Here is a 25,567-nt window from a genome sequence, read left to right on the forward strand (position 1 = left end):
AGACCAGCAAGATAAAAATGATACTTGCGCTCACAAAAAGAAAGAACATGCATCATCATCTGCCACGCAAACTTCGCATTTTACCAACAATGAAAATAAATTATGCTGCACATGAAAATTACTTTTTTTTTTTTTGTGAAATTTTCTTAGCTTTAATTATAAAGGTAACTTGATTATTAATATATTGGGTTTTTTACCTCCCTAAAAAATCTTTTTCTTTGTCAACCGAGTCGTTTATTTACTAGTGTAAAACTTTTGAAAACCAAATAGATATTATTAAAAAAATCTAGACTATGATGATTGTAAATTTAAATAACTAATTAGACACTTAGAAAATTATTATTTAAATTTGTTAAATTTCGGATTAATTTGAGCTTGTCCGAGATAGTGCATTAAATATTCACAAGACAATTATTGCATTAGATCCCATAATCCTTCAGGTGGGACTTTAAATTAGTTCCCACAAAAAATTATTCAATTTTGAATTCAAACTCTAAAACGTCCGATCATTAATAATATTCCCCTTTACATTTTCAAAACCCAAAATAATATAAATATTTATATAGCAAAGAGAAAGTCACAGCAGATAGATTTCGAATTTTATATCAATTCTGACCCATCGTTTTAATTAATTTTTTTTTTTTGGGGAGAGAAATTCTAGTATTCTATTCTACCCCATCGTTCCGGGCCACTTAAAACCTTTGGCCTTGTTGGCTAATCAATCCTCTATCTCAAAATAAATAAATAAAAATCCCTCTATCTCTATGTCAAGTATAATAATTCTAACCTAATTCACCAGAACAAAATTAATAAGTAAATAAATTAAAAGATATTTTCCCCGTAAGGTCAACGACATATTTTCTCCATTTGATCAACCAAAAAAAATTAGTACTTCGATTGTATCGAGTGAGTAATATTTAATAGCCGCAAAAGAGAGTAAATTCCTCTTTGGACTGTAGATCAGGAGATTTGAACCCACCTGCAATGCAAATCAAGTTTCAAAGCAAGACTATAAGGATGTTGACGGAGAATCCGCGCACCATAAGCCCTAATTCATGAAGTGGATCAAGGAGTAGATACTTTACTGATTTGGCGTCGTCTAATTCTTTTAGGGTGCATCTAATAAAATTGAAATATAAAAATTAGAATTATGGAGATGTTATGGTTGCTTAAAAAAAAGTAATTTTCCACTTTTTTATCAACGCAAAAATAAAATAAGATAAAATAAAATAGGCAACACGAAGATAAAAAATCTATGGCAACACGTTGCTTGCTGCACTCGTGAAAATTCCCCGCCCATCATATAAATACTCCTATGTCCATTTCTCTTCACTTCTCTTTATACAGAGAGAGAAAAGTATAGCCACCTGAGATTTCCGGCGACAACCTCGCCGGAAAAAGCAAAAGAAGGCAATCAGTATTCGGGCGAAGATGAAGCAGAGGACCAGGACAACCGGAAATGCTGATGCTAGTGCTCATGGAGTTGAATCGGTCCATTCGGACCGGAACAACAAAAGAGCAACAAAGAAGATGAAATTCCAGCAAAAATTGTTGAAATTCGAGTCCTTACCTGATTACATGCAGGATAATGAATTCATCAGAGACCATTACCGCTGCGAGTGGCCGTTAAAATACGTCGTTTTGAGCGTCTTCTCCGTCCACAATGAAACTCTGAATATCTGGACGTGAGTTTTCGTTTTTCTAATTTTTTTTCCCAATGTAACTGATCGCCCATTTTCATTGAAAAAATTCAAGTTTTGCAGCTCAGGTTTAAGCTAGTTGAATTTGGTGCTTCTTCTTTTTTTTTTTAAGCTAGCAGAGCATTTGGTAATGTGGTTTTTTTTTCTCAGGCATTTGGTTGGTTTCGCGATATTCTTGTGGTTGACGGCGATGAGCTTGACGAAAAAAGCGACGGTGGAGAATTTGGTCGGAAGATTCTTCAGGTGAGGACATTTTCGTCATTTTGTTGTTTCTTTTAAGCTATTCATCCTTTCCCGTACTAGAATTTTCTCCTGGAATATGAACTATTTTGATAAGGTTATTAAACTGAATTAGTAGGCCGGGGACTGATGGACCGTTGATGATGATGATGAACAAGACAATCAACGGCTCTGATGCTTTTTTCCTAGTAAGTCTCCTCTTATAAATTTTGCAAAGTCACTAAAATTCAACGGACAGCACGGTACTACGGTAGTGGGGAATGGGACCCAACAAATTGGGTATTTACAGGACATTGGGCCCATAATTTGGGGAAATCTTGTGACCGAGTCCCGCGCCCATGTGATCTTGTGATTTGCTATATCGATTTCTTGTTTTTTTGTTTAAACATAGAGTCGATTTTTCAATCATGGTGTCTTATTACGCAAACTGGTTGCAACTAATAAGAGGGTTCGTAAGGTTCTAATTGATTGAAAAAAATGGTGATAGTAGAAAATAAAACGAAATAAAGTAGATGAGTTTGTTGCTAAAAGAGCATTACAAAATTGCAATCTACTACGAGTATAGTAGAAGTAGCTTTTTCCTGTTCTAGAGGACCCGATTCTGCTTATCTACATTTTGATTTTGTTGCTAGTTTGACTTGCACATGTTGGTTTCCTAGCAAAGGGGTGTCGAGCAAGTAGGCTGGAAATCATGTAGACTCGTAGATCTAATAAAATTAATGATAAAATTAGATGGGACGGTCCAAAATTTATATTTTTGATAGTTTAATGGATAAAAATATATTACTAATAATCAAGTGGCCAAATCTTGACTATTGAAGAAGTCTAAATCTTGACTATTGAAGAAGTCTAGCGATTACCTGGATAATTTGCTCGTCTATTATGGATGTTAAAGAGGAGAAAATGACTTCGTAGACTTGTAGGTCATGAAGATTGGAGGAAAAAACATTTAGAGTCAAATAACTTGCTCTGGTGGATGGCACACTAATACATCTGACCTAATTTACTTGATATATTTGATTGCAGGAATCATATCTAAGGCACATTCCTAAACCATCAATCTTACATGTGAATGGAGATTCTGATGTTATCCCCAAATGGCCTTGGTTTGTGCTCTTAGGAGGGGCTATGTGCTGCATGATATGTAGCTCTCTTGCCCATCTATTTGCTTGCCACTCCAGACGTTTCTATCTCTTCTTCTGGCGCCTTGATTATGCTGGCATTTCCTTGATGATAAACTGCTCCTTCTTTGCCCCTATATACTATGCTTTCTCATGTCACCCTTATTGGCGTCTTTTTTACCTGGCCTCAATTACTGGCTTTGGTAGCCTTGCCGTGGTCACCCTCTTTGCCCCTGCTCTATCCTCTGGTCGTTTCCGTTCCTTCAGGGCAAACATTTTCCTCGCCATGGGTTTCTCAGGAGTGATACCAGCAGCACATGCCGTCATTCTTTATTGGCATAACAGCCCACACATACTAGTAGCTCTTGGATATGAGATTGTAATGGGCTTTCTATATGCTGCTGGAGCAGGATTTTACACGAGTAGGATACCGGAGAGATGGAGGCCAGGTGCATTTGATATTGTGGGGCAGAGCCACCAAATCTTCCATGTGTTGGTTGTTGTTGCTGCTCTTGCCCATAGCGCTGCCACTCTTGTAATAATGGATTTGCGTGGAGGGTTACCAGCCTGTGATGGTTGAAGCGTATGGTTAGCTAGATGCAGCAGTGCTGTGAATCTTCGAATGGATTTTATATATGTTGCATTCTTTTCACGGTTCACGCCTTCATGAAAGATATGATGAGGTGAATGCTGTTGCAGCTTTTGTTTTAAGGTGGTGGTCGTGGGTGTAAGAGTAAGATTAGAACCATATTCTATTGGATTGTACCATTGATCCTTGTTGAAGAGGATTCACATCTGGTCTGGAGGAGGCTTCTTGCAAGACCTTCATTTCTTTTTCCCCTTTCCTTTGAAGGGGACATAGGTCAGTCATTTTAGGATTTTAATGACACAATTGTCTTACAATAAGGTGGACCATATTGAAAATCAACCCGAATCAAAAGGTGCCATCATTCAATTATACGACTCCAGCCATCTTGCTCCAAAAGAAGTTACTTCATGCATCCCTAAGCGTTCAGTAATTCAGCACAAAATCTTGAAGTACGAAACCTTGAGAGATAGTCTGAACAAAATCTTGAAATAAATGTACACTTTGAGCATTTACTACGATAGCAAATGACATCCAAGAAATTGTACGAAGCTAAATAGGGTGCAAAAGGATGGAAATTATGACAAGCTATACAAAAATATGAGCCAGCAGTACAATGTTTAAATGTGGGAGCTTTGGCTCTCATTATCACTACTGAAATCATCCAGTGTCAATCTCCCAATTCCTTCTCATTACTGCACTCTCAAAAAATTTTCCATCTCTTCTTTAACAGTTGAACTTACTACTATCCTCTGTGAACTCGTAAACAGATTTGGATCTATTAATTGTCAGAAGATAAACTTGCCACCCAAATGCCAAAAGGAATCGCAGATAAATTAAACCTATTGTCGACTTCAAAAGATTCCCATTACTAACAATCCACTAGGCCATTCCACTTCACTTTGCCATGCAAGTAGTTATGGGTAAAGAGAAGCCAAGTTCACTTGCTACAATGAAGAGAAGGAAAGAATTAAGTAGGAAACAATTACACACAGCAAACCTGCCTTTATTTATGCAAATTTTCAATAAAGATCACAACAAATCTTTTGAACATCCCATTAAATATTCTATGTGGTTCGTGCAAGGAGGAAACTGGCGGAGTTGAACTGTCTGAGCCGAACTTCTTGTCTGCAAACACAACGAGAAATAAAGGCCTAGGGGTTTTGTAGCCTCGGGATGACTTCGATGCCTGAGTTAGTGATTAGGAGTTCAGGAGTTTATATGAACGAGAAAGCAGATGAGAATGTGTTACCTTTGATTATGGATAATGGGAGGTATTTATGATCCCAAGTATAAGTCCAGATTTCAGGAAATCACGGTGAATTGATAGCCATAGGGGAATATTAGATCGGCTCCTAAGCACGCGATTGTTGACCACCATAACCTACATTTGGCATTTCTAAGAAGGTCATTTCCAATAGTTATGCTCCCTATCGCATATATTTCTTACCCTTCCATTTGGTCCTCTTCCCAAAATTATGTTCACTTTAATCACAGGAATGTCTCAATTCCGACAGCAACTGAAACAGCTCGTAAACGAAAATACGAGCTGCATCAATTATTCATTTTTCAAACCTTCGAATTTTACTTTTCAGTATTCCGTGGCTAGGGCTGACAGCCAAGAACTGATCAGTTTCTAATTTTTCATTTTAAATTAGATGAGAGATTTAATACTGTTTACGAAGGGTAGGATGTCGAGTGATTTTGTTTCAGTTTAACTAGTACAGAGGAAAGAAACAAGCATACTTCTGGAGGACAGAGGCCCTCTTACTTAAGCTTCTTTTGAGCTGAAGTACACGTTTAGCAAAGTCCAGGATTTCCAACCGTGCAGGTGTGTTGCCCTTTCTTGAAATTTAAGCATGAAACGAAAAGAAAACCGTGCAAGCCCCCAAAGTGAAATTTGTTACCCCACTTTCCAGCAGATCACTATAACAAAATCTTGAAATTTTCTGAAATGGCTCCTTTTGGTTGCACTTTTCCCAGGTATTGCTGTCGACCTACATTACTATAGAAGGTGTACACAATGTATGATGCTTTTAAAAGTTAGCCATCAGGAAGATCAGTTATTAGACAACTGCAGATATCAATTACAAGCTGCACCTCTACCTATTCGACCTTAATCAAACCGCTGAGATTTCTATCAATTCAAATAATAGCGTTTCACAATTCAGGTAAGACTAGGAGATGTCCACCGTGCTTGCGCACGGTGGTACGGTGTAAATATGCCCAGGTTGAGGGGACAGTGAACATGTATTTCAGAAGATATTTAACGTACAGAGAAATTATTTAGTTCGGTTGGAAGTTTTTTTGGATTCTTAGCATGGTTATAGAATGTATACTGGAAATGCAAGTACATTTTTTATTTTTTGTCCTATAACCTTTGACATGCACCTTGGATGTTTTTAGGAGCAAGTACAAAGGCACTAAGGTTAGAAAAAAAGAAATGTCTGGAAGAAGCCGAGTGTTGTGGGCAACTTTTTCACCAGGATAGTTTTACATTTGTTAAGTCTAAGCTGGTAAAGAAAAAGAAGTTGCAGAGCATGGAATAATGTATGAGCAAAAATAATCCTTATATTAAACGCTTGAAAAAAGAAACACGATGCAGGGAAACTTCTATTTTTGATTAATCTAAATTTATACATTTTTCATGATGGAGTAAACATGGAAACTATGATACCACGAGAACTGCTTTTCTACACCATATTTGTCAAAGATCAGAACATTGTAGGTGTAGCTTGATTCAGGAAGGAAAGCTAAAATTTCATCTAGTTCCAGTTGATGCTCAGCAGCAAAAATGTCCCAGTTATCTAGAAACTGTCTTCCATGGATCGTAATAGTTAGTGTTTTGTTTCCAAAACTCAGAGTAACAGAAGGTGTTTTGTCACCAGGTAAGCAGTTAATTCAACATCGTTAACATTGCTGCAGAATAATCACAGGAAGATGCATTAAAAAGTAATTAAAAACTTACAAATTTATGTCGATTGTGCCCTGTAACAATCTGATAGAAACACGCTCCTTCAGTTAAGTTGTGCGCAAAATCTGGTTTCAATGATGATAAAACTCGCTGTCGTACTATTCTTAGTTTTCTATTCACTGCAGAGAAAATTATATACGTATGAGGCAAGCAATTTTTTTTGTTAAAAAAAGAAATAATGAGTGAAATCAGACCAAAAAGAGCAAGGCTAACTTTCTGATTCAAAGGACGGCTTTAGATGTAAAATATTAGGTAATGGATCTGTCCATGGCATGCGTGCTTGCTGACGGTCCTCTGAGAAATGAATCACATCAAAAACTAAACTTCCGGAATGACGGAGCAAGAAAGCATCACTCTGCCTCAGGATGTTGCTGCGACAGAATTCCTACCAACGTTATCCAAACCACTATTTGTTGAGTTTAATGATCCATGTTTTGTAGCCCTCACGCAGTATAATTTGATTGCACTGGTGTTTAATGAGGATTGCCTGGAATTGAGTAGGAAATATCTAAAATTTGCAGAGAAATTCAAGCATTGTGAAAGCTGAGATAAGGTGTTTTTGCAATAATGACAGCGAATCTGTACAGCAAGGATATACCTGGTCAGGCACGTTCAATCTGAAAAAGAAGCAGCATGAATGAAAATGCGGTATTTCTTGCTGGCGAATTGGATGAGCCAACACTCTCGAGGGACTGCATTTTTTCTTATTCTTAGCTAAAACCGGGACAGTGTGAAAACAGCTACAACTCTAGGAGATGGAGCGCACAACCTGCATGCAACAAAGAGAAGCAACTCACTCAACGCAGGAACAGCGTGAAACCAAGGAAAAAGCATCAAACACCCATAGCAAACGTCCCGCAAAGCAGCTAACATAAACTTAAAAGGCATGAATATGTTTTCACAATTCAACCGGCAGCAAATGGCATAAATAAAACAAAACAGCAGCGACTCATCTATAAAGAAATAACAAAGAACAGTTCAAGGAACAATGACATATGCAATGAGGAAAAAAAAAAATAACCAAACACGTACAGATAAGAGGAATAGCAGTGACTTAAAAAACAGCAGCATATAAAACAATGGTGCGAAAGAGAAGGGAAAAAACAAGTAAGGAGCTAACAAAGGCAACGCACACAACATAACCAGCTAAGCAGTTGACAAACGTAAACCATCTAAACAGCAGTTACCATGGAAAAGCAATATAGTGATAGGAACTAATCTTACGAACAAAAAATGTTAATCAGTAAACAAGCGAAACTGAATGCAAATGGATAGAAGAACAACCTCATTAAGCTTAGAACCTGGATAGGCACGAAACAAGAAATATAATCTGATAAAAAAGAACTGTAAATTAGAAACAGAATGAACACCTCTTCCAGGTTATAGCAACAAGGAGTATATCAATGGCGACAGCAAGAGTCCAAAAAATGCAACAGAACCAGTGAAGGCTGAGCAGCAGGTGCAAAATAAGCTGGAGGAGAGGAATAGGAATATAAGACCAGACGTTTACATGAAGAACGACTAAAAAGCAACTCTCCACCTCCATTCATGAAAAGCTGGGCCGAGAAGCTTCATGAAAAGCCACAAAGAGTGCCTGTGCGTTTCAAATCCGAGGAACCATTAAGACGCCTGAGGCCAGCATAACGAACGAATGTATAGCCGCCCTGTCTACTCGAATATATATATTTATTGTTGGGCAGTGTTAGTAATTAAATCAAAAGTCAATGTTCCTATTGGACACTCTGATCTATCTATTTAACTGATAATTTATAACTAATAAATCCCACAGCAGGGGTAATTCAAGCTGAAATTCGCTCAAATAGGAAGCAAGTGCCGATAAGTGATTCAGTCTCTAGCATCCTGTTATCTGCTTTTAATAGGAAGCTAATCATCACCACCCCGATTTTAACAGCTCAATAAAAAGCACGCTGCCTTTCTTATAGGGTTGCTAGCAAAGACGCTATAATTACTGTTGGGTTCCAAGGACAAAAGACATTTGATGGAGGACGACCACTTTCACAACAAAGAAAGACGTTGGGTTCCAAGAAAGAAAGAGCAAACAAATACAAAAAAAAGGAAAAAAAATTTCCAGCTCGGGCCACTTTCAAAACCCGCACGTGAGCAAGACATGGAGGACGACCATGCTTTGGCACCCTCTTCCCAGTTTATATACATTCTTTAAATGATATTTAGTGAAGTATTATTTATCGTTGTCTAAGAATACAGAACATAATGATATTGATCCTGTTGCATCTCTACTTTGGAACATACAAAATTAAGATCTATTTTGATCTTCTGATCGACAACATGAATAAATTAGTGGGTTTGTTACTTTAGCGATCATTATGTTAACTACCATATTGTTCATACTCAATAGCAAATTTAACGAAGCATATTTGCATACCAATGAATAGCAGAGCTCAACCTCGCCCCGAAAAGAGAGTGGTGTATATAAAAGCCCAGACTGCAAAAAAAAACTTATTCATGATCCTTTAAGTTTCAAGATGCCATACAGACTTAGCAGCCTAATGTGTTGAGCCTTTCAAGTCTGTGACTGCTGATATCTTCGGCTAGCCTAATTATCAAATAATTGGAACCAAAGCTAAAAATCCTTAAATTACAGCAAAGCGTAACTGGGATGAGAAACTATGACACCCTGGCAGATCTACATTGCACTTCACAGTCATCATTTGTAGAACGCCTGAAGATGCAAAACTCCTACAAGATCTTACTTGGTTAGTAAAGAACCAACAAAATTGAATTCCAGAAGAGAACGAAACAAGTTAAACCCAATAGTGCGGTCCTCCATCAAAATCTGTTGCTCCCTCGGTTAATTGGCAATGCAACTTACTGATTTCAAGGTAGATAATGCTGATTTGTACAACATATCAATCTGTTCTCAAAGTGCATCATCAGCCAACTCATATTTGGTACCTTAGCAGCTATAATGGTCCTTCCCAAAGGATAGAATCTCAGCTATAAAACTTCATGACTTTCACATATACCAAGTCTCACTAGTTGCTCTTGGCGCTGTGGCATTTCCGACGACTTGGCTCTAAGACTGTTCAGTTCTATCAAAAGTTAATAGACTTTCTCAACTTTGGACCTCAACAATCTCAGTTTCGCCATCACTATAATCTCCCCAACGTTTGATTTTAGCATTCTCCACCACAATGCTACCACAGCTTTCTTTTGCAGCAACAATCTCAGGAATTGGAGTGGCCGTACCTGTGGGTTTTTCTTCAGGATCTGTACATGATTTTGCAGCAACTCCAGACTCATCATCACATGGTTTTTCACCAATGTCAGATTGATCCTGTTCACCTTGCTCGACTATTGAGCTTTCAACTGTCAAGTTCCCGGAGGACTCCTCACTACTCCCATCTGATGCTACTTCATTCTGATCTTCAGCATGTTCTGTAGCACTTGCAACTGAATAAGGTTCTACAGATACTATTGGTACTGGTAACCCATCTTGAGTCACTGGAAAAACATGCAAGGGTACTGGAGAACCATTTGGTGAAACTAGTACACCATTTTGAGATATACTATAAGCATTTGGTGATACAGCAGTACCATTTGAATAGGCTATATAACCATTTGGAACCCATGGCTGGCCTGGTACAAACTCAGCCGCATGTGGGTTCATTGCTCTTGGCAGGCTGAAGTGACTTCCATCCCCATTATGTTCAGCAGTCTGGTAAACAGTTTTATTACGTGGAACCCGATTCCCTGATCGAATATAACCACCTGAGAGTCGGGGACCATATGGAACTCTTGCAGTTGCTGACTGATGTGGTGATCTACGAACTGGACAAACGGGAGCCAGTGGTGGAATATTTACAGGAGGAGGCAATATTCCTCCAAGCTCTTTAAAGCTTTGCACTGGAACTGAGCCAGAAACTGGAACTGTTGATGGATTAAATGGAGGTGCAGTTGCAGAAAGCTTCTTGCTTGTTCCTTTTCCAGCCTCAGTATCCCCTTGTTTTTCTCCTTTGGTTGGCAAAGAGCTTGCAATTTCTTTACCTTCATTTGCTTCATTCTCAGCAGAAAGCTTCTCCTGTTTAGCTTCTACTGCATTTTTTTGGTGAAATGTATGTTTTTCTGACAACAGGGTGGTATTTTCTACCGAAGTAGAAATAGGTTCATTCTCAGATGAAGCTCCCTTACATTTGTCATCTTGTCTTTCAAACACTTCAACTTCGGAAGTGCCAAGTTCTGACTTTTCAGAAGTAACAGAATTCTCAGCTTCCAAAACAGAACCTTGTGCTGTTTCCCCTTCCTTGCTTTCAACAGTACTCTTTTCTTGTTTACCCTCAATAACTTCAGATCCTTTTACATTAGAACCTCCAGTTTCATCTCCTTCTAAAGATTTGACTAAGGTAGTCGCTCCCTCTTCTATTTGTACCATTCTGTTGGCATTTTCATTCATTTGCTCATCAGGATCCACTGGTGATTTCTCTTCAGTGGGACTCTTAACTTGTCTTTCCTCCCCATTATTCCTTTCTACCACTTCACTTGCAAATGTCACACCTGTCTCCTTGCTTGATGGCAGACTTGTTTCTGCAGAACTTTCATTTGGAAACTTTTCAGTCACTGCCTTCACAATTGTACCAGGTGGAGCTAAAGCAACTTCTTTGTAGGAAAAAAGCTTTCCAGTCGTCTGAGCACTGACCGAACTTATGGTTTGACCAGCCTTACTAACTGGATCAGTATGAGCGGGGCTAGCTGAGGCTGACTTTGGGTTAGCTGATTTTTCTGCACCAGTACTTGAAATTGCAGGATTAATTGACTTAGGACTGAAGCTAGCACTCTTTCCAAACTTCTTTAGAGCAGGAGTAGGTGTGGAAGCAGCAGCAGACTCATCAGGTGATGTCCTTGGAGATGAGAAATTGGTACTTTTACTACGGAATTTGGATACCTGAGAAGTGTTCATGAAGTTGGTGTTCAGCTTTGCGAGGCTGGGCCTCCTTGAACCAGGAGGCTTGCGGCCTATAGCTGAGCGACCCTTAGGTAAAGCTTCTTGCCAACCTTCTTCAGATATATTATCCTGTGCAAGATCATCATGATCATTTAATGTGGCTTGCTCTGCTGAAAATAAATCATGTTTTTTGTCAATGTTTTCCACATATAGCAGCTCAGATTTGTTCTCAAGATCAGATTTATTCTCTTTATCACTGGAATTCTCCACCGCAGAATGAGCTGGTGATAGCAATTCATCCTTGTTATATTTGTCTTCAACAGTCTCCCCATTTTGTCCTATTTTGGCTTTTACCTGCGTCATAATTATGATATTCATCAGAATGTAGCAGCATACATTGAAAGTACACGTAAGAACCTCAGAATTATTAAAGATTTTGACCTTTGCACGAACTTGTTTCTTTTGGGCATCCCGTACTTCGTCCGGTATTATGTAATCCAGCAAATCTGACACACTAGTACAACAAAAAAGTGGAACTATGCAATCAAGAACCATAGAATCCATAATGCAGTCACAGCAATTTTCAAATTTTAATTCTTCTATATTTGTGATGAAAAAGATGGTACCAGAATGGGATTATTTGGTTTTAGAGCCTGGCTGGGAGTGCAGTGCTTTCGCCAAAAAGGTAATTTTAGGTGATAAAAGTACTTTTGAGGTTTCTGGTGAAAATCATTCCATAAATTCAGGAGTAGTTCTTTTGGAGCTAAAAGAACTATTAGCAAAAGCTCAAATTTGGTGCTTTTAGAATAGTTTGTGTTACAAAAATAAAACATAAAATTTAATCAATTCATCCTATATTATGAACTCAATAAAGAGATAAATACATTTTAAAAATTGAAAATTACACATTATCTAACCCAATAAACACTTATCGAAGTATGCATCCAAGTAACATGCTTAACCACTTAATAAGTGCGCTTATTAAAAGCTCTATTAAGTGAAGTATTTTGTATAAGCTACCGCTACCCCAAACCGCCACTTAAAACGAGTTTTAAGTCAGCTCCTTTATGTTTTGGCCAATATAGGTGGATGCACTGAAGGTTTACCAAATACTATGTAAAACTTGAGCACACCAAACAGGTTTTTGATTTCACTAATGGAAATCCATGCCTGTTAATTATACGAATTTGAGGCACTCAAGAGATTCAAGCATTTCCATTAACCTCCATAAGGTATTAAATTTAAGAGATTACTCCAATTTAAGTATTTTCTCACAGGATAGAAAATGCAAAATGGGAATGAAAATAATAAACAGAATATCACCTTAAATGTCCTTTGCTGGAGATAGAAGCATCTGGTTTTGGGGTACCATTACGCGCTGCTTCTTGCTGCTCCAGGGCCTTAGACTCAAAATATTCAAGCCATGCAGCCGCATCCTGAAGAAACATCTGATAAGATTGAAATATTTATCAACTGAAAACTATTCAGGCTTTGTTGCAAGATAATTTGTATCACCTGTGTACGAAGATCATCTGGTCCAAGTTTTGCTTGCAGTATTTGAAGAGTGGTTTGTTCATGCTGAACGCTCAATGAATATGCTTCCATCAAAGAGAGAGCAATTGCTATAGCATGATAGCTGGCTGCAGTCTGAAATAGCCACAAATGTCAGTTTTAACATGCTAAAGGAAAGCTAGAATCCATTATGCTCAATGCACAAGGCAGAGAAAAGAAGAAATATATAGAAACAGTGATCTTTTGTTTGAGGAAAGCCCTTGTTTAAATTTTTGCAAAGATCTGCTTACTTTTGTAAATCAGATACACAGAAAATTAGTTTGTGTAGATTTGCACAAACAACATATCCACAACCAACCAACATTTACAACTACATTTGGTCAGACCAAATGACACCAAAACAACAACAATAATAATAACAGATGATGATGTAAAATAACTGACAGATTGACAGCACTGAACCAAACCCACATAGTTTGATCAATTTTTTCATGAGGTTAGGTGTTTTCGTGGACACGTGCATATGTCCACAAGAGCAGTCATTCAAGAGGGAGAGAAGTTTAAGATTCCATTATAATTTTTGCCAAACATAATTTGAATCTCTGGTAATTTTCCCAAAAACCATGACTATGCACTAAGAATGGTTCTTCTAGAAAATAGCAAGACATCTGCTGGAATATATAGCGGAGTTTACATATACATACACACACACACACACACAAATATGTATGTATATATGTATTTGTGTGTGTATGTATGTAAGGGTCTTGTATTCTTTGCAGCTAAAATTCAGTATTTTATGTTATCTCCCCTTCTTTATGCCTCCCTCTGAGAGAGAGAGAGAGAGAGAGAGAGAGAGAGACCTGGATATGATCAGCTCCAAGAAGTCTTTGGTTGCACTTAAGAGCCTCATGGAGGTATCTAAGAGCAACGTGGACATTGCCCAAACCTTCTTCCATCATTGCAACATTAATGTAGGTGGCAGCCGTATTTGGATGAGATGGTCCACAAGTTAGATGCAAGAGATACAATGCACGATTGACATACCTATGGGAAACAGACAAATATTATTCAATGAAAAACAACCAAGATCATATAAACATCTGTGCCTCAACATCTCAAGACTCAAGAGATAGTCCTTTAGCACCATGGGGATTTGCCTTGTACATGACTTGGTATTAGTCCGTCTTAATACTCAAAGAACTCTTTCACTCCTATTTTTAATAAAAGTAAGTAGATGTCATGTTCGATTTAGCAAGTTTAAGTCTTCCACTCAACCAGATTATCAACATAAATATGTCAGAATTTTGTTAAGCATATTTTATATAGTCAAGAACTTGTTACAAATCAACAGCTCATGCACAATTCTTTTACTACACATTATTTTTTTGAACTTACCAGTCAAAGGCCAAAAGATTAGCAAAAGTTGGAATTTTTTCCAGGCCCAAAAGGTTGCAGCTTATTTAGATTATAGTTAGTGCCAACTAGATAAGATTCTAAAGCCAAATGGATGATAGTGTACTAAAAATATGATTATGACTATGACCTGTTTTCCTTGACTGTAACCAGCTCACTGCAAAGATTTTGCATTGATGGCAATCAACTACAGCATCTTACAGAAAGAATATTGAACCATAGGTAAAGCAAATAAACTGCCAGAGCCACCTCTTAATAACATTTCAAAGTAGTTAAGTTTCCAGGACCTTTAAGTAGAATCACAAACAATGGGAAACTGGACTACAGTTCAAGAGCAGATCAGAATATAATACATACATATAACATGCTATGCAGAACTGTCAGCCTGGAGCAATGACAAAAAATAGTTTGGCACAGATCACCTAGAAATTAAACCCATAAAAGCAGTAATAAGGAATTAAATGGTCAGATAAAAGCAAGTAAAAGGAACTATGGGAATAAGAGATGCAACTATTGTTGCAATATGATGTTCATGCTACCAAACAACTAAAATTGTTCTATGTTCTCCACAGCAGGACCAAAAACATACATATTCTTTGAGCCGTCAAGACAAATTTGTGCTTGGTCCTCTAGAAACAAGAGGTTGCCATGCAGGCTACCTGATAGAATTTTCAGTAATATAGTAATTTTCACATTGTTGATACATTTAAAAATTTTTTCCATGTATTAGAACAAGTAAAGATGTTTAGCTTAAAATAACATATGTAAGTTCATTGAGAAAGTCAACTGATTCCTTAACCAATTCTCATCACTTGTACCGTTTTTGTCATTAATACATTTCTATCCTCTACTCTGAAAAAATCCAGAAAAAATTACTTTACTTTCCAGCAAAACTAAAGCGAAAGGATTTCTGAATTTCCTCTTTAAGGGACAAGTTAGGTGAAACAGCTGCAGATTAAGCAATGTACCTTATCGGCAATATTGTAGTAAAGGTGACTGTTTTCTAAGTAGGCAACAAAAGCAACAAGAACAATCAACATTTCAATAAGAATCTATCTAGGTGAAAATTCTTTCAAATTTAAATGTATTTGACCTACTTTAAGGCTAACTCAGTATGCTGGAGCCGATAGTAAAAGACAGCCAAGTCTCCGTAACTTTTCATTGTGTCTGGATGATCAAGTCCAAGCTCCCTCTCATTTATATCCAAAGCTTTTTGCTGGTAAATTGTAGCCTGAATCGTAGAAAAATGGTAAAAGATGACAACAGAGTTAAAAAGTTAGTATGTGTTTAATAGCATGATAAGTAGAGAAAAGTATTTTGACAGTATCATGAGTTCTCACGTCATACTAGGTAAATCAGAAGTATATTTGGTAAAAACCATGCATTTACATTTTAAGATGTCAAAGTACGGGTTGAAAATAGAAATATGTCATTGAAACTTTACATCAATACCAGCAATGCTGGCCCTAACCGTGCAACTCCGTTGGTTCTTCTACAAATATTTACTTAGACATGGATTTATGCATCACTGCATTTTCTACTTTCTTTCAAATGCTCAAGAAATTAAAATATCATATAACAATTAAAGGTCCCAAAGATCTCCAAGAACCGAAAGAAAAGAAGAACCAATATTTTACACCCTTCTAAGTGAGAAGCAACATATAAAGCATAAGCATGGTATGTGTTTCCTCCAATTTATCTTTACTACATTGAGTGAATGACTACAGAAAGTCACAAACTAATAGACATTCCTCTAAAATGTGTAATAGTTTCTAAAGGTTTGGGATCTGATAACCTGAGAATTGTTGAAGAAGAAATGCATGAAGGAGCTAGGGCAGTAGCCTTCACATCGTCTAAAGATTTACCATTTTTTTTAATGACCAAATTAAGATATTCTACCATAAAAGTTATTTGCAGTGGAGAACACTGGTTCACCTTCTCTTGCGATAAGGCTACATGATCAATTTCTCGTTTAATCTAATACAAGCAAAACTGTATTTCATTGTGTTTATTATAAACAAGTATTTATATAAACCAGTCCAATTTACTCTTTGTTGACCAGCTCAACAAACCAATTAATTCAATTTCGAATACTCATAGCAAGGAATGATATGCTCCATTTTTTCTGTGAATAGTTTCTTCTTGATATTTCAGTGTAAGCTGCACTCTATATCCATCCAAAGGATTTGCCAATTGATCATGGGTTCCAGTATTACATTCATACCTGATTAAAATCTCCAGTATGGTAGAGAACCACAGCAAGAAGACTATATGCTCCGGCTGTCATTCTATGGTAAGGTCCACAAACTGATACAAGTTTGGAGAGTGCCTGCAGAGTACAGAATGGAGATTAGCATCGTCAACAATTCAATCTAGTCAAAATAGATCCTTGAGTTGCCAGGGAGATGGAAGTTTGTGTTACCTTAGTTCCATAATTGACAGCATCCTCCAATTTACCCTTGTCCAAGGACGTTTTTGACGATTCCAACAAAGTACGCCCATCAGCAGACGAACACACAACATGCTGTAGGGAAATTTAAATGTTGTAATTAAAAATTATTCAAAATCAACTTTCACTTGAATTGTAGAGTTTTATACCTTATATACAGGTATCATGCTTATAATGTCTGTCTTCTTAAAAGGGCAAGATGAATCCATATCATAGTCCCTGGGAACAAGCTCTAGTCCAACCTGAGAAAAGATGACATCTTTTTATATAACTGTGGAAGATTATGACATCTTTTCTTAGTTTGAGAAGTAACATACTTTATGGCAAAGCCCACGAAGAATCAAAAACTTTCTGAGATCATGGCTGTTTTCGTCCTTCCATTTCCACCCAAATCTATTTAAAAGAAAAGTTTTCACCCACTTCCACTTCAATGTATCATCATCAGTAATTTCTGAATCAGCATTTCCTCTAGATGCTGTTCCTAACAATACATTTAAACATGATGCAATTGATGAGGCCAAGTCTCCAGCATTATCTACTGCTGCTACAACAGCATGCAATACATGTTTGTAAGCTCGAACAACCATCTCATGTATACAGAGTGATTGTACATGAGGAAGCTTGTCTGCAAGTTCAACCTGGCATGACAGCACAAAAAATAAATTTTCAAGATTTATTGTTTCTTTGGTTGCTAATAAAGAATATAGAATCTTAAGTTGGACATATTCATGTTTCATTACTCATTGAAGTGTGAAAATGGTGTTCATCCATATAATTTAAGATATAAAGGTAGTAAAAGAAATTCATCTAACAAAAATAAACACATAGAATTTTTCATCAATGACAGTGAACTTTTATCAAAGTCAATCATCTAACAGTTACAGGATTTAAACTTACTTCTGCTGATATATTTATGTATCAGAACAAATCATCTTAAAATCAACTCATATTTTTCATAAAGATAGTTCAGCTACCTGAGTGTAAAAATTCTAGAAATACCATATGGAAACAGCATTTCGCATTTCAAAATGCCTGAATAATGCAGAATAGCCCTCCCATGAGTAGATATAAATTATTACAGAATTTTAATGATCATTCCAAAATTTACACCTCGAACTTTTGTAAAAATTTAGCATCACTAATTTTGGTGTTTCGGTTTCAAGAATGCTAGATGCAGATGTTTCCAAAGTACAAGCTTCTGCAAGATCACAGCTAGTTGTCATTTACAATAATATTACTATCTTAATGATGTGCTCTAACTTTCTGGCTTATTGCCTTGATAAAAGCCTGCTCACTTTATCACAGATTCACTAGTCATAAGATTCATCTATGATTTTCATATATTCAGTGATGCAATAGGTGTCAGAAGATGGAAAAGCATAAATGAATTGAACTATTACCACGCATCCTAAGGAGAACATTTGCAAACCCCTTGTATGCATGAAATCAGTTAACGTCCTTCCGTCAACTGGTGAAAGTTCAAGGGAGCCAAAATCAGCCACCTGTCAGTTTGGTAAAATCAATACTTGATGCTCTTTATCATTTCAATGAAACCAATAGTTGCTGGTCTTAAACTCCATTAATTGAGATTTCAAAGCATTAATAAGCTCCTATATAAAGAACGTAGCAAGATGTATAACACACCAGTTTTGGAAGTGCAGTATCAGCATAGTATTTGTGTGCCATCTCAATCAACTCGCTGGGCGACTGCCAACATGAATGAAACCAAAGCAATCAAGTTTTAAGAAGACTAAACCTCTTGGAGCACATACATCATTTTCCCGATGGTTAGACCATTAAAATTTCTGAAGAGTTGTCTATCACATATCACAGACAAAGTTAAACGCAATGCAAAAATACTCTTGCAGGTGTTAGTTAGTACATGAATCACAGAAAATAATACAAAATCAATGCAACTATGTCTTCCTTTATAGAGCAGTTAGATAACCTTTAGGTGAAGACCAGTCTCTGACTCTTTAAGGCGCAAATATGATGCTTCAGAAAGCAATTCTTTCCACATCGTTTCTTTTGCCTCATCTAACGTTGCTAGCTCTTTCTTTCCCGCACCAAAACCATCATTTGCAACCTCTTTTCTTTGCTCAGATTTTGAGGCTCGGTCATCCGATTTTTTCTTAATATCCTTGAGCAGTCCACCACTTTTTCCAAGCCCCTTTACAGCTGGCTCAGCTTTAGCTTTTTCACCTTTTTTAGAGTCAGTTTTACCTGAATCTTCATTTTGTAAATGTTGCACCCAACAGGCTCCCAGCTCCCATCTAACTGGTTTTGGTTTTGCTTGTTTAGTATCCTCTCCTTGCAACCTCAACAAACTTTCACCTAACACCTTTCTTACCAATGACCTAGAAGTGCGCAAATCTTCAAGATCTGTAATATTTGATCTTTGAACTGGGCTGGATGTCTGGGATGTCGATGTCTTGTGCAATAGCATTCTCAAGCTGAGATGAGATGACCAGACACTGGTTACTGACAGTATCATTACTATGAAAGAAAAATGTAATATTAGCTACAGTAGTTGCAATGAAGCAGTGGTAGATCCACAATTTTGCAACTTGGCTGGGGGGAAGAGCTGGCAAATTTGAAGATAGAAATGTTGTATATAAGTTTATCTTACAACAATGGTTGCAAGAGGGAAATGACTGAATCAAATGAAGTAATTTTTTCCCCCTAGGGACAGAAATAAAAGTGTATAAAAATTGCAACAATGGTATAATGCTACATAGGGTTAAAAACAAGAAAATAATCCTTCAAGGACAAGGTAATAACGCCAAAAAAAAGTATTAAAAAAGTATATTTGAAGACTTCTTTTTTTTAAGGCCTCAAATGTTTCTGAGAAAAAGTCAGGGGACCGGGAGTGAAAAACTTAAACAAAATTTCAAGATCTTGTATAAAAAGGATCTATATAAAGACCACCCTGCTGCTCTACCCCTGCCTACATCAATCCATTGTGAAATATACATACAACATATGCAACTAGAAAGTGGCATGCTTGATGCATGTAGTTGTGCCATGAAATCTCATAGTTAAGCAAGTGCCCAATATCTCCTAAGTTTTCCGTATGCTAACTATTAAGAAGGAAGGTTGTTGCTCTCATTAGGAGTAGAATTGATATTTTACAACAATTTTTGCATTGTGAGAGTTATGCAAAAGTTTGGTATATATCTATTTTCAAGTGAGGATTCAATGACAGCATTATGAATGGCCATTTTGAACCAAGAAAGCATACGATTTCAAACATCATAGGAACCATATACTAATGTAAAGGCAGGAAAATTCTCAAATCTTGAAGCCAAATGAGAACTGACCTATTCACGTTCAAGGCATTTGCGCCTCCCTCAGGCTGGTCGTCAATTTCAATGTCCTGGGAAACTAAACTATCATTCTGATTTGTTTCAGCTACTACTTTGACAATGGCTGTATAGCCAGAGTGTTTAACAACCACAACACCCAGGGTAGAAGTATCCTGCAAGAAAACAATATGTGTGAATAATGAAAATATATTTTTTTTCCTCAGAAAATGTCAAGAACAGGAATGACATCTGGAAAAATTTAAGAAAATGAAGAACAGAACGTATTGCTAAACTGACATGGACAGTTGCACTTTCATCTGCAGTTATGCCTTTAAGTAAATTTCGCTTAGTAATTTCCTCTTGTGACATTCCAAGAACTCGACTGCCATCAGTCTTGCAATCCAACTTCATACTTGCATCAGCCACATCCATTGTCACCCCAATGAGTAAATCTCCAAGTTTCTCTTCATATTTGATGGAACTAGAACCAGTTGTTGAGTGCTTGTTATTTTCCACTAAATTCTTTATTGCTGCAACAGCTTTAAAGACTGAAACGTCGATGAATAAACTGTGAAGTAGAAAGGCTTTCCTATCTCGAGTTTGCCTTTCCTCTGTCGTCTTACATGGCATTGCTGCCAAAATTGCAAATTCTTTTGCCCACTGCCTATTATCATGCTTCCCATCTCTTCCTTGTCCACCTCCATTTCCTCCCCAATTTTCATCTTCAACAGGCAATGGTGGAAATGCCAACGGCTGCTCAGCAACAAAAGGTGGTACAACCCATGTATTCGCTCGAAAACCATAAGGAAGATTCCCAAACTGAAAAGAACAACTGAAGTTTACAACAAATTGTTGTTCTATATGTTTTCCATCCCAAATATTTGGATCAAGACAGAATGACGTACAAGAAATACTTACTTTATTGTGCTCAGTGAAAGCTTTCAGCAGAGCTTTATATGCCTGATAACCACAAGATAAAGTTGAAAAAATAAGTGATCATGCTTACTGAAAGCATGAAAGGAAATAACAGTTAGGGACTCAAAGCAAGTAACATGGATCATGGCCAAGACAAATCCAAAGTTATGAGCTTGTGCCTCAAGATTGTTTACACAAAACATCTTGTCTTTACGAAGGTGATAGACATTAAACAGTACTACTAAATTTGCTCTTTTTCTCCGTTTTTTCATAATTTTTCTCTTTTTAAAAGTTGCGAAGTTAGTAACTATAAAGTTTAAGCATAAAAGACTCTAATCTCTTTTTATTTCCTTTTTCTTTTAACCTCATATGTTGGTATTAGTAAAGTGTAACCTGTAAACAAAACTAATTTACTGGTGAAATGCCTAGCTCATCGCGCAAAGTATAATGTAAACATAGTGGATCTATTTTTAGCAAAAATAGCCCATTGGTCAAGAAATCAATAAGGTAAAATGGTATCGGAAATCCTGATACTTACAGCATCAAAAGCTCTGCTTAATTGCTGGAGTAATCCAACCAAAGAGTGGCTCAGAAGAATTCTTCTTCCAGCTGGATAAAACCCTTTCTCACAAACAACAATTGTTGTTGGCTTTCCACTGCAAACCCTAACCTGTAACAAATTTAAACATACAATTCAATCAAATACCTATAAATAATTACATAAAGAAAAAACAAAAAAGAAGAATTTATCATAGTTACATCAATTTGGAAGAAATCATCTTCCAATTTATCCTCCAGAAATGGTCGATTTGATCTCCTAATATCTGCAAAAATATATTTGTTCAAAAGATGACAATTAATACGAGATAACATACAAATTTTGGACAAAAAATAGCAATAAATGATTTTAAAATAAAAAACTTACATTGGATGGGAGGAGTGAGATGAGAGAAGGAGAAAAAGTCGTAGAACTGCCCGAGCCGCGGCGGAGGACACATCATAGCTGCTGCAGCATCGCCATTATTCTCCGCCAAGCCTCCGTCGGCGGGAATAATCTCAGGCTTCGGTTTCTGGGAATGAGCAACGGTGCCGGACTTCTTGTCGGAGAGTTTGGGCTTAGAAGTCGGGTCGGAAATGACATTTTCCGGGCCGGGTTCGGACTCTGAAGAGCCGGAATCCTTATGACCCGTATCCTTTGAACCGGGTTTACTGTTCGGTTTCGGCGAAGAAGATGAACCGCCAAACGATGTCGTGCAAGCGACAATGTCGAGTAGTCGTCGAATATGGCCCACGGCTTGGCTTTCAGTATAGTCCTCTGCAAAATTTATTAGACAATGGCCCCTATATTTTGTGATAATCGACCATAGCCACAATACTCTTGATGAAAAATAATTTATGTCCTACCATTCTAATGTTTTTCAGTATTTTCAAGGATCACTAGATTATAGGTCTAATAATTATCCACGAGATAAGTTTTATAAAGCGTTCTAGACCTTCCAAATCATAAAAATAAATGTTTTTCTAGAAGTGTCGTATTGTAAGAAATTTGTATAGTTTGACTATTGCATAAGGGGATAAAAATTAATCAAATTAATGTATCTAAATCTTATTTTGCATAATTCACAATCCAAACACAAATTTATTGAGTTTATAGAAACAAGACTTAAGACTAGAGAACATCTTTTTCATTTGACAATGAGATGGTATGTCTTAATTCAAGTTGATATCTAATCTCAAAATAGAAGAAATAATTACTCAATTTGAACGATGCAATGTGTTTTGTTAAAGAAAAGAAACATTTTGAAAATGTAAAAATTATAATACCTTCAACAATGGTGAGATGGCACGGTTTGAGAGAGGTGATTTCGACGGAATCCTTCAACAGTGGGCCTTTTACCTGCTTGGAGGTGCAAATCGTTGGTTAGGATTTTTTTTTTTAAAAAAAAAAACTATTAATTAGTTAACTAATTAAAAAACAATAGAATTTTGGTGGAATATTCCCACATGATATTTTATCGTGGAAATTTTTTTTATTATTACTTCTAAAAAACTTGAAGAAGTGTTGGAAAATATTAGCTTCAAAATATTTCTCATATTTTACAAATTAAAGTAAGACATTCAATTATTACTTGAAGAGCGCAAAACATTATCCATTCTCTTAACACGATTCTTTTTTTCAATTTCTGCAAGATTACTATGCATTCAAAAACACAAAATGCGATTTTCCCGGATGATGCATCCTCCTCATACTTACTTGTAAGAAGATTTTGAAAATGATGGTTTCCATAATCATGGTCCCAAGTTCCTCTTCCTAGCGGGTCGGACACAACTGATCCTTTTGGTAAGTTGGCAAATGATTTTGCACAGCTAGAGTTTTAATATCACAACAATAATATATTTATATTAATTGTCAAAGCTAGCATTTCGGATCAATCTTTTTAGCCTTTTCTTTTTCTTGTAAGTGGGAGAGGGATGGGTTAGATGGTACGAAAGAAAGGAAAGAGTGTAAGGGAGAAATTTCGCATTCTACGCCCACACAATTGACACTAATATTAGGACTGCGACACTGTCTTAGTATCCCCACAAAGTTTTGGTAACTTTGAAGCTACCTCTCCCAGTTTTGTCCAATACCAGAGATACAACGACAAGACATGCAATCTTCTTAGATGGGACCAAATCTTGGATTGTGATTAATCGAGTACCTCAACTTCAATGACATGAATGCTATAACTAACTCCTGAGCTTCATCAATGCAAAATCGGCATCACGTACCCTTTTTCATTTTCATTCCGGTGCAGGAAGATGATAGATGAAAGGTCGTGTCTTATCTTATGTTTAGAGTCCATCAATTCTTAGTGTAAAATGTAATAAGATAACGTAGCACGAAGAATGGAGAATGCTGTACGAAGGTGAGAGCACTGACCTCGTGAGACATGGAGTAATTGGTTAGATGGCAGGTCTGAACATGGACAGCTAAAAGCTTTCTCACATCCAAAATCTTGTCCGTCGATATTCCCTGCGGTAAAATGTCCTCCAATTGGTGCACTTTGGTGGTGTTAGCAGAATTGGCAGAAGGCCAGAACATGCACTTACCTTAAGTGTCACCTGTGAATCCTCAGGTGTATCTACTGTTAATTCTATAACTGTAGGCATTACTGCAAGAAACCCCAAAACAGATGTAATTAATCAAGACTGAACTAACTAATTGGAAGACCAAAAAACTGAGGGTTGTTTAACACACACGCACGTATGAAGAGCTTTCGACCAATAACATGACAATAGGTAATTATAGCGCCACAAAAAAAAATTAAAGGGAACTAAACTTGATGTAAAATCTGTGCAATGTTGTGGGAAATTGAGAAGTTTTGGCTCAAAAAAATGTTTTGTACTTGATGCAATTGTTATGATAATATGAATACTGTTCTGTCATCATGGTAATGTGAAAGCAGAAATGTTAAACCAATGCTTCTCGCCTAAAAGACAAACACTAGTGGGACCAAACAAAAGCATAGTTGGAGAAGGAAATTAGTGAAGGAAATAATAATATAAGATGAGCAGAATCGCAAACCTTTCTCTTCTTTCTTCTTCTTCTCTCCTTTAGCTTTGTGGGGTTTAGCTTTTCCAGTTTTAGGAGCCATTTTCTTCTTGAAACGATTGGGTTGTAGATAACTTTTGCTAGTTTACAACAATACTATAACCAGCTTCACTTAACTAAACAATCAATTGTTCTTATATTACAATTCAAAATGCACTGTAACCCCTTCTGCTGTTATTAGATGATGACTCCTATCAGTGCTAAATGCGCATAAAACAGACTATCTAATGCTCAACTTTTCTGGGCTAAGCTAAATAGTTGAATTCAAGTGAAGAACGATAAGAAACGGAGTAAAACGCAAACTTTGGATAGTGAAGAAAAATGCTTCAGAAGTTTCAAGTTCAGCTAGTTTAAGTGGTGCAAAGTGCAGGTTGGAATTGCTATTGTATACAGTTTTTTGAAGTGGAAGCACACTTTGTTCGAGAAAAGGGGCATAATAAAGGAAGATACAGAGGGGATGATAAATGTAGCGAAGTAAGGGGGTCCAAGAAGAGAGGAAGGTAAAGAGGGAAAACTAGCTCTCCTACTCGTGTTTTTTTTTTTTGAGTTTTGAGAGGAGCACAAGATAAAAGAAATGAGAAATAGAAAGAGAGGAGAGTTAGAGGCGGATAGGATAAGGTGACCCAAAACCATGGCACTTGTGTTTGTCACAAGCAGTGGAATGTAAGGTTGGCAATTTAAGGCCTCTCATTTCACTAACTGATCATCTACACGTCTCTCTCTGCAATTTTTTGTGCCTTTGTCATTGGAAGATTGGGTGCTAGAAGCAGCTGAAGTAATTCAAGAGACTTATCTTCGTTTCATTTGACCGTTTTCTCTCATTGAGAGGTTTT

General features: G+C 36.9%; 2 protein-coding genes and 1 long non-coding RNA gene across 5 annotated transcripts; 1 reads left to right on the top strand and 2 right to left on the bottom strand.

Moving 5' to 3' along the window:
* Nucleotides 1-1,279: 1,279 nt before the first annotated feature.
* LOC113694655 (heptahelical transmembrane protein 2) lies at nt 1,280-4,019 on the top strand. 2 transcript variants are annotated; one of them, XM_027213510.2, is made up of 4 exons: nt 1,280-1,685; nt 1,851-1,943; nt 2,056-2,128; nt 2,967-4,019. In XM_027213510.2, exons 1-4 carry the CDS (start codon nt 1,432-1,434, stop codon nt 3,639-3,641), a joined length of 1,095 nt encoding a protein of 364 aa, XP_027069311.1. In that variant the 5' UTR covers nt 1,280-1,431; the 3' UTR covers nt 3,642-4,019. The 2 variants fall into 2 exon arrangements, with proteins under 2 accessions (XP_027069311.1, XP_027069312.1); XM_027213511.2 differs by having other exon boundaries at nt 2,059-2,128.
* A 2,223-nt stretch (nt 4,020-6,242) lies between these two features.
* LOC113695848 (uncharacterized) lies at nt 6,243-7,466 on the bottom strand. Its single transcript, XR_003449633.2, has 3 exons — nt 7,220-7,466; nt 6,835-7,108; nt 6,243-6,740 (listed from the first exon to the last, which is right to left on the bottom strand). It is a non-coding gene; the product is annotated as an uncharacterized lncRNA (long non-coding RNA).
* Nucleotides 7,467-9,086: 1,620 nt separating this feature from the next.
* On the bottom strand, nt 9,087-25,321 carry LOC113695134 (protein REDUCED CHLOROPLAST COVERAGE 2-like). Of its 2 annotated transcripts, none has more exons than XM_072055278.1 (23): nt 24,708-25,321; nt 24,233-24,294; nt 24,063-24,155; nt 22,964-23,036; nt 22,065-22,454; nt 21,899-21,963; nt 21,678-21,809; nt 21,143-21,184; nt 20,522-21,043; nt 20,240-20,397; nt 18,868-19,372; nt 18,564-18,626; nt 18,320-18,421; nt 17,237-17,557; nt 17,069-17,161; nt 16,893-16,994; nt 16,695-16,799; nt 15,568-15,701; nt 13,918-14,101; nt 13,058-13,189; nt 12,866-12,990; nt 11,984-12,056; nt 9,087-11,896 (listed from the first exon to the last, which is right to left on the bottom strand). In XM_072055278.1, the coding sequence occupies exons 1-23, from the start codon at nt 24,775-24,777 to the stop codon at nt 9,716-9,718; spliced, it is 5,727 nt and encodes a 1,908-aa protein (XP_071911379.1). In that variant the 5' UTR covers nt 24,778-25,321; the 3' UTR covers nt 9,087-9,715. The 2 variants fall into 2 exon arrangements, with proteins under 2 accessions (XP_071911379.1, XP_027069920.1); XM_027214119.2 differs by having other exon boundaries at nt 12,866-12,978; nt 24,708-25,319.
* Between the last annotated feature and the right edge of the window lie 246 nt (nt 25,322-25,567).

Source organism: Coffea arabica, chromosome 6e, assembly GCF_036785885.1.
Source record: "Coffea arabica cultivar ET-39 chromosome 6e, Coffea Arabica ET-39 HiFi, whole genome shotgun sequence".
NCBI lineage: Eukaryota > Viridiplantae > Streptophyta > Magnoliopsida > Gentianales > Rubiaceae > Coffea > Coffea arabica.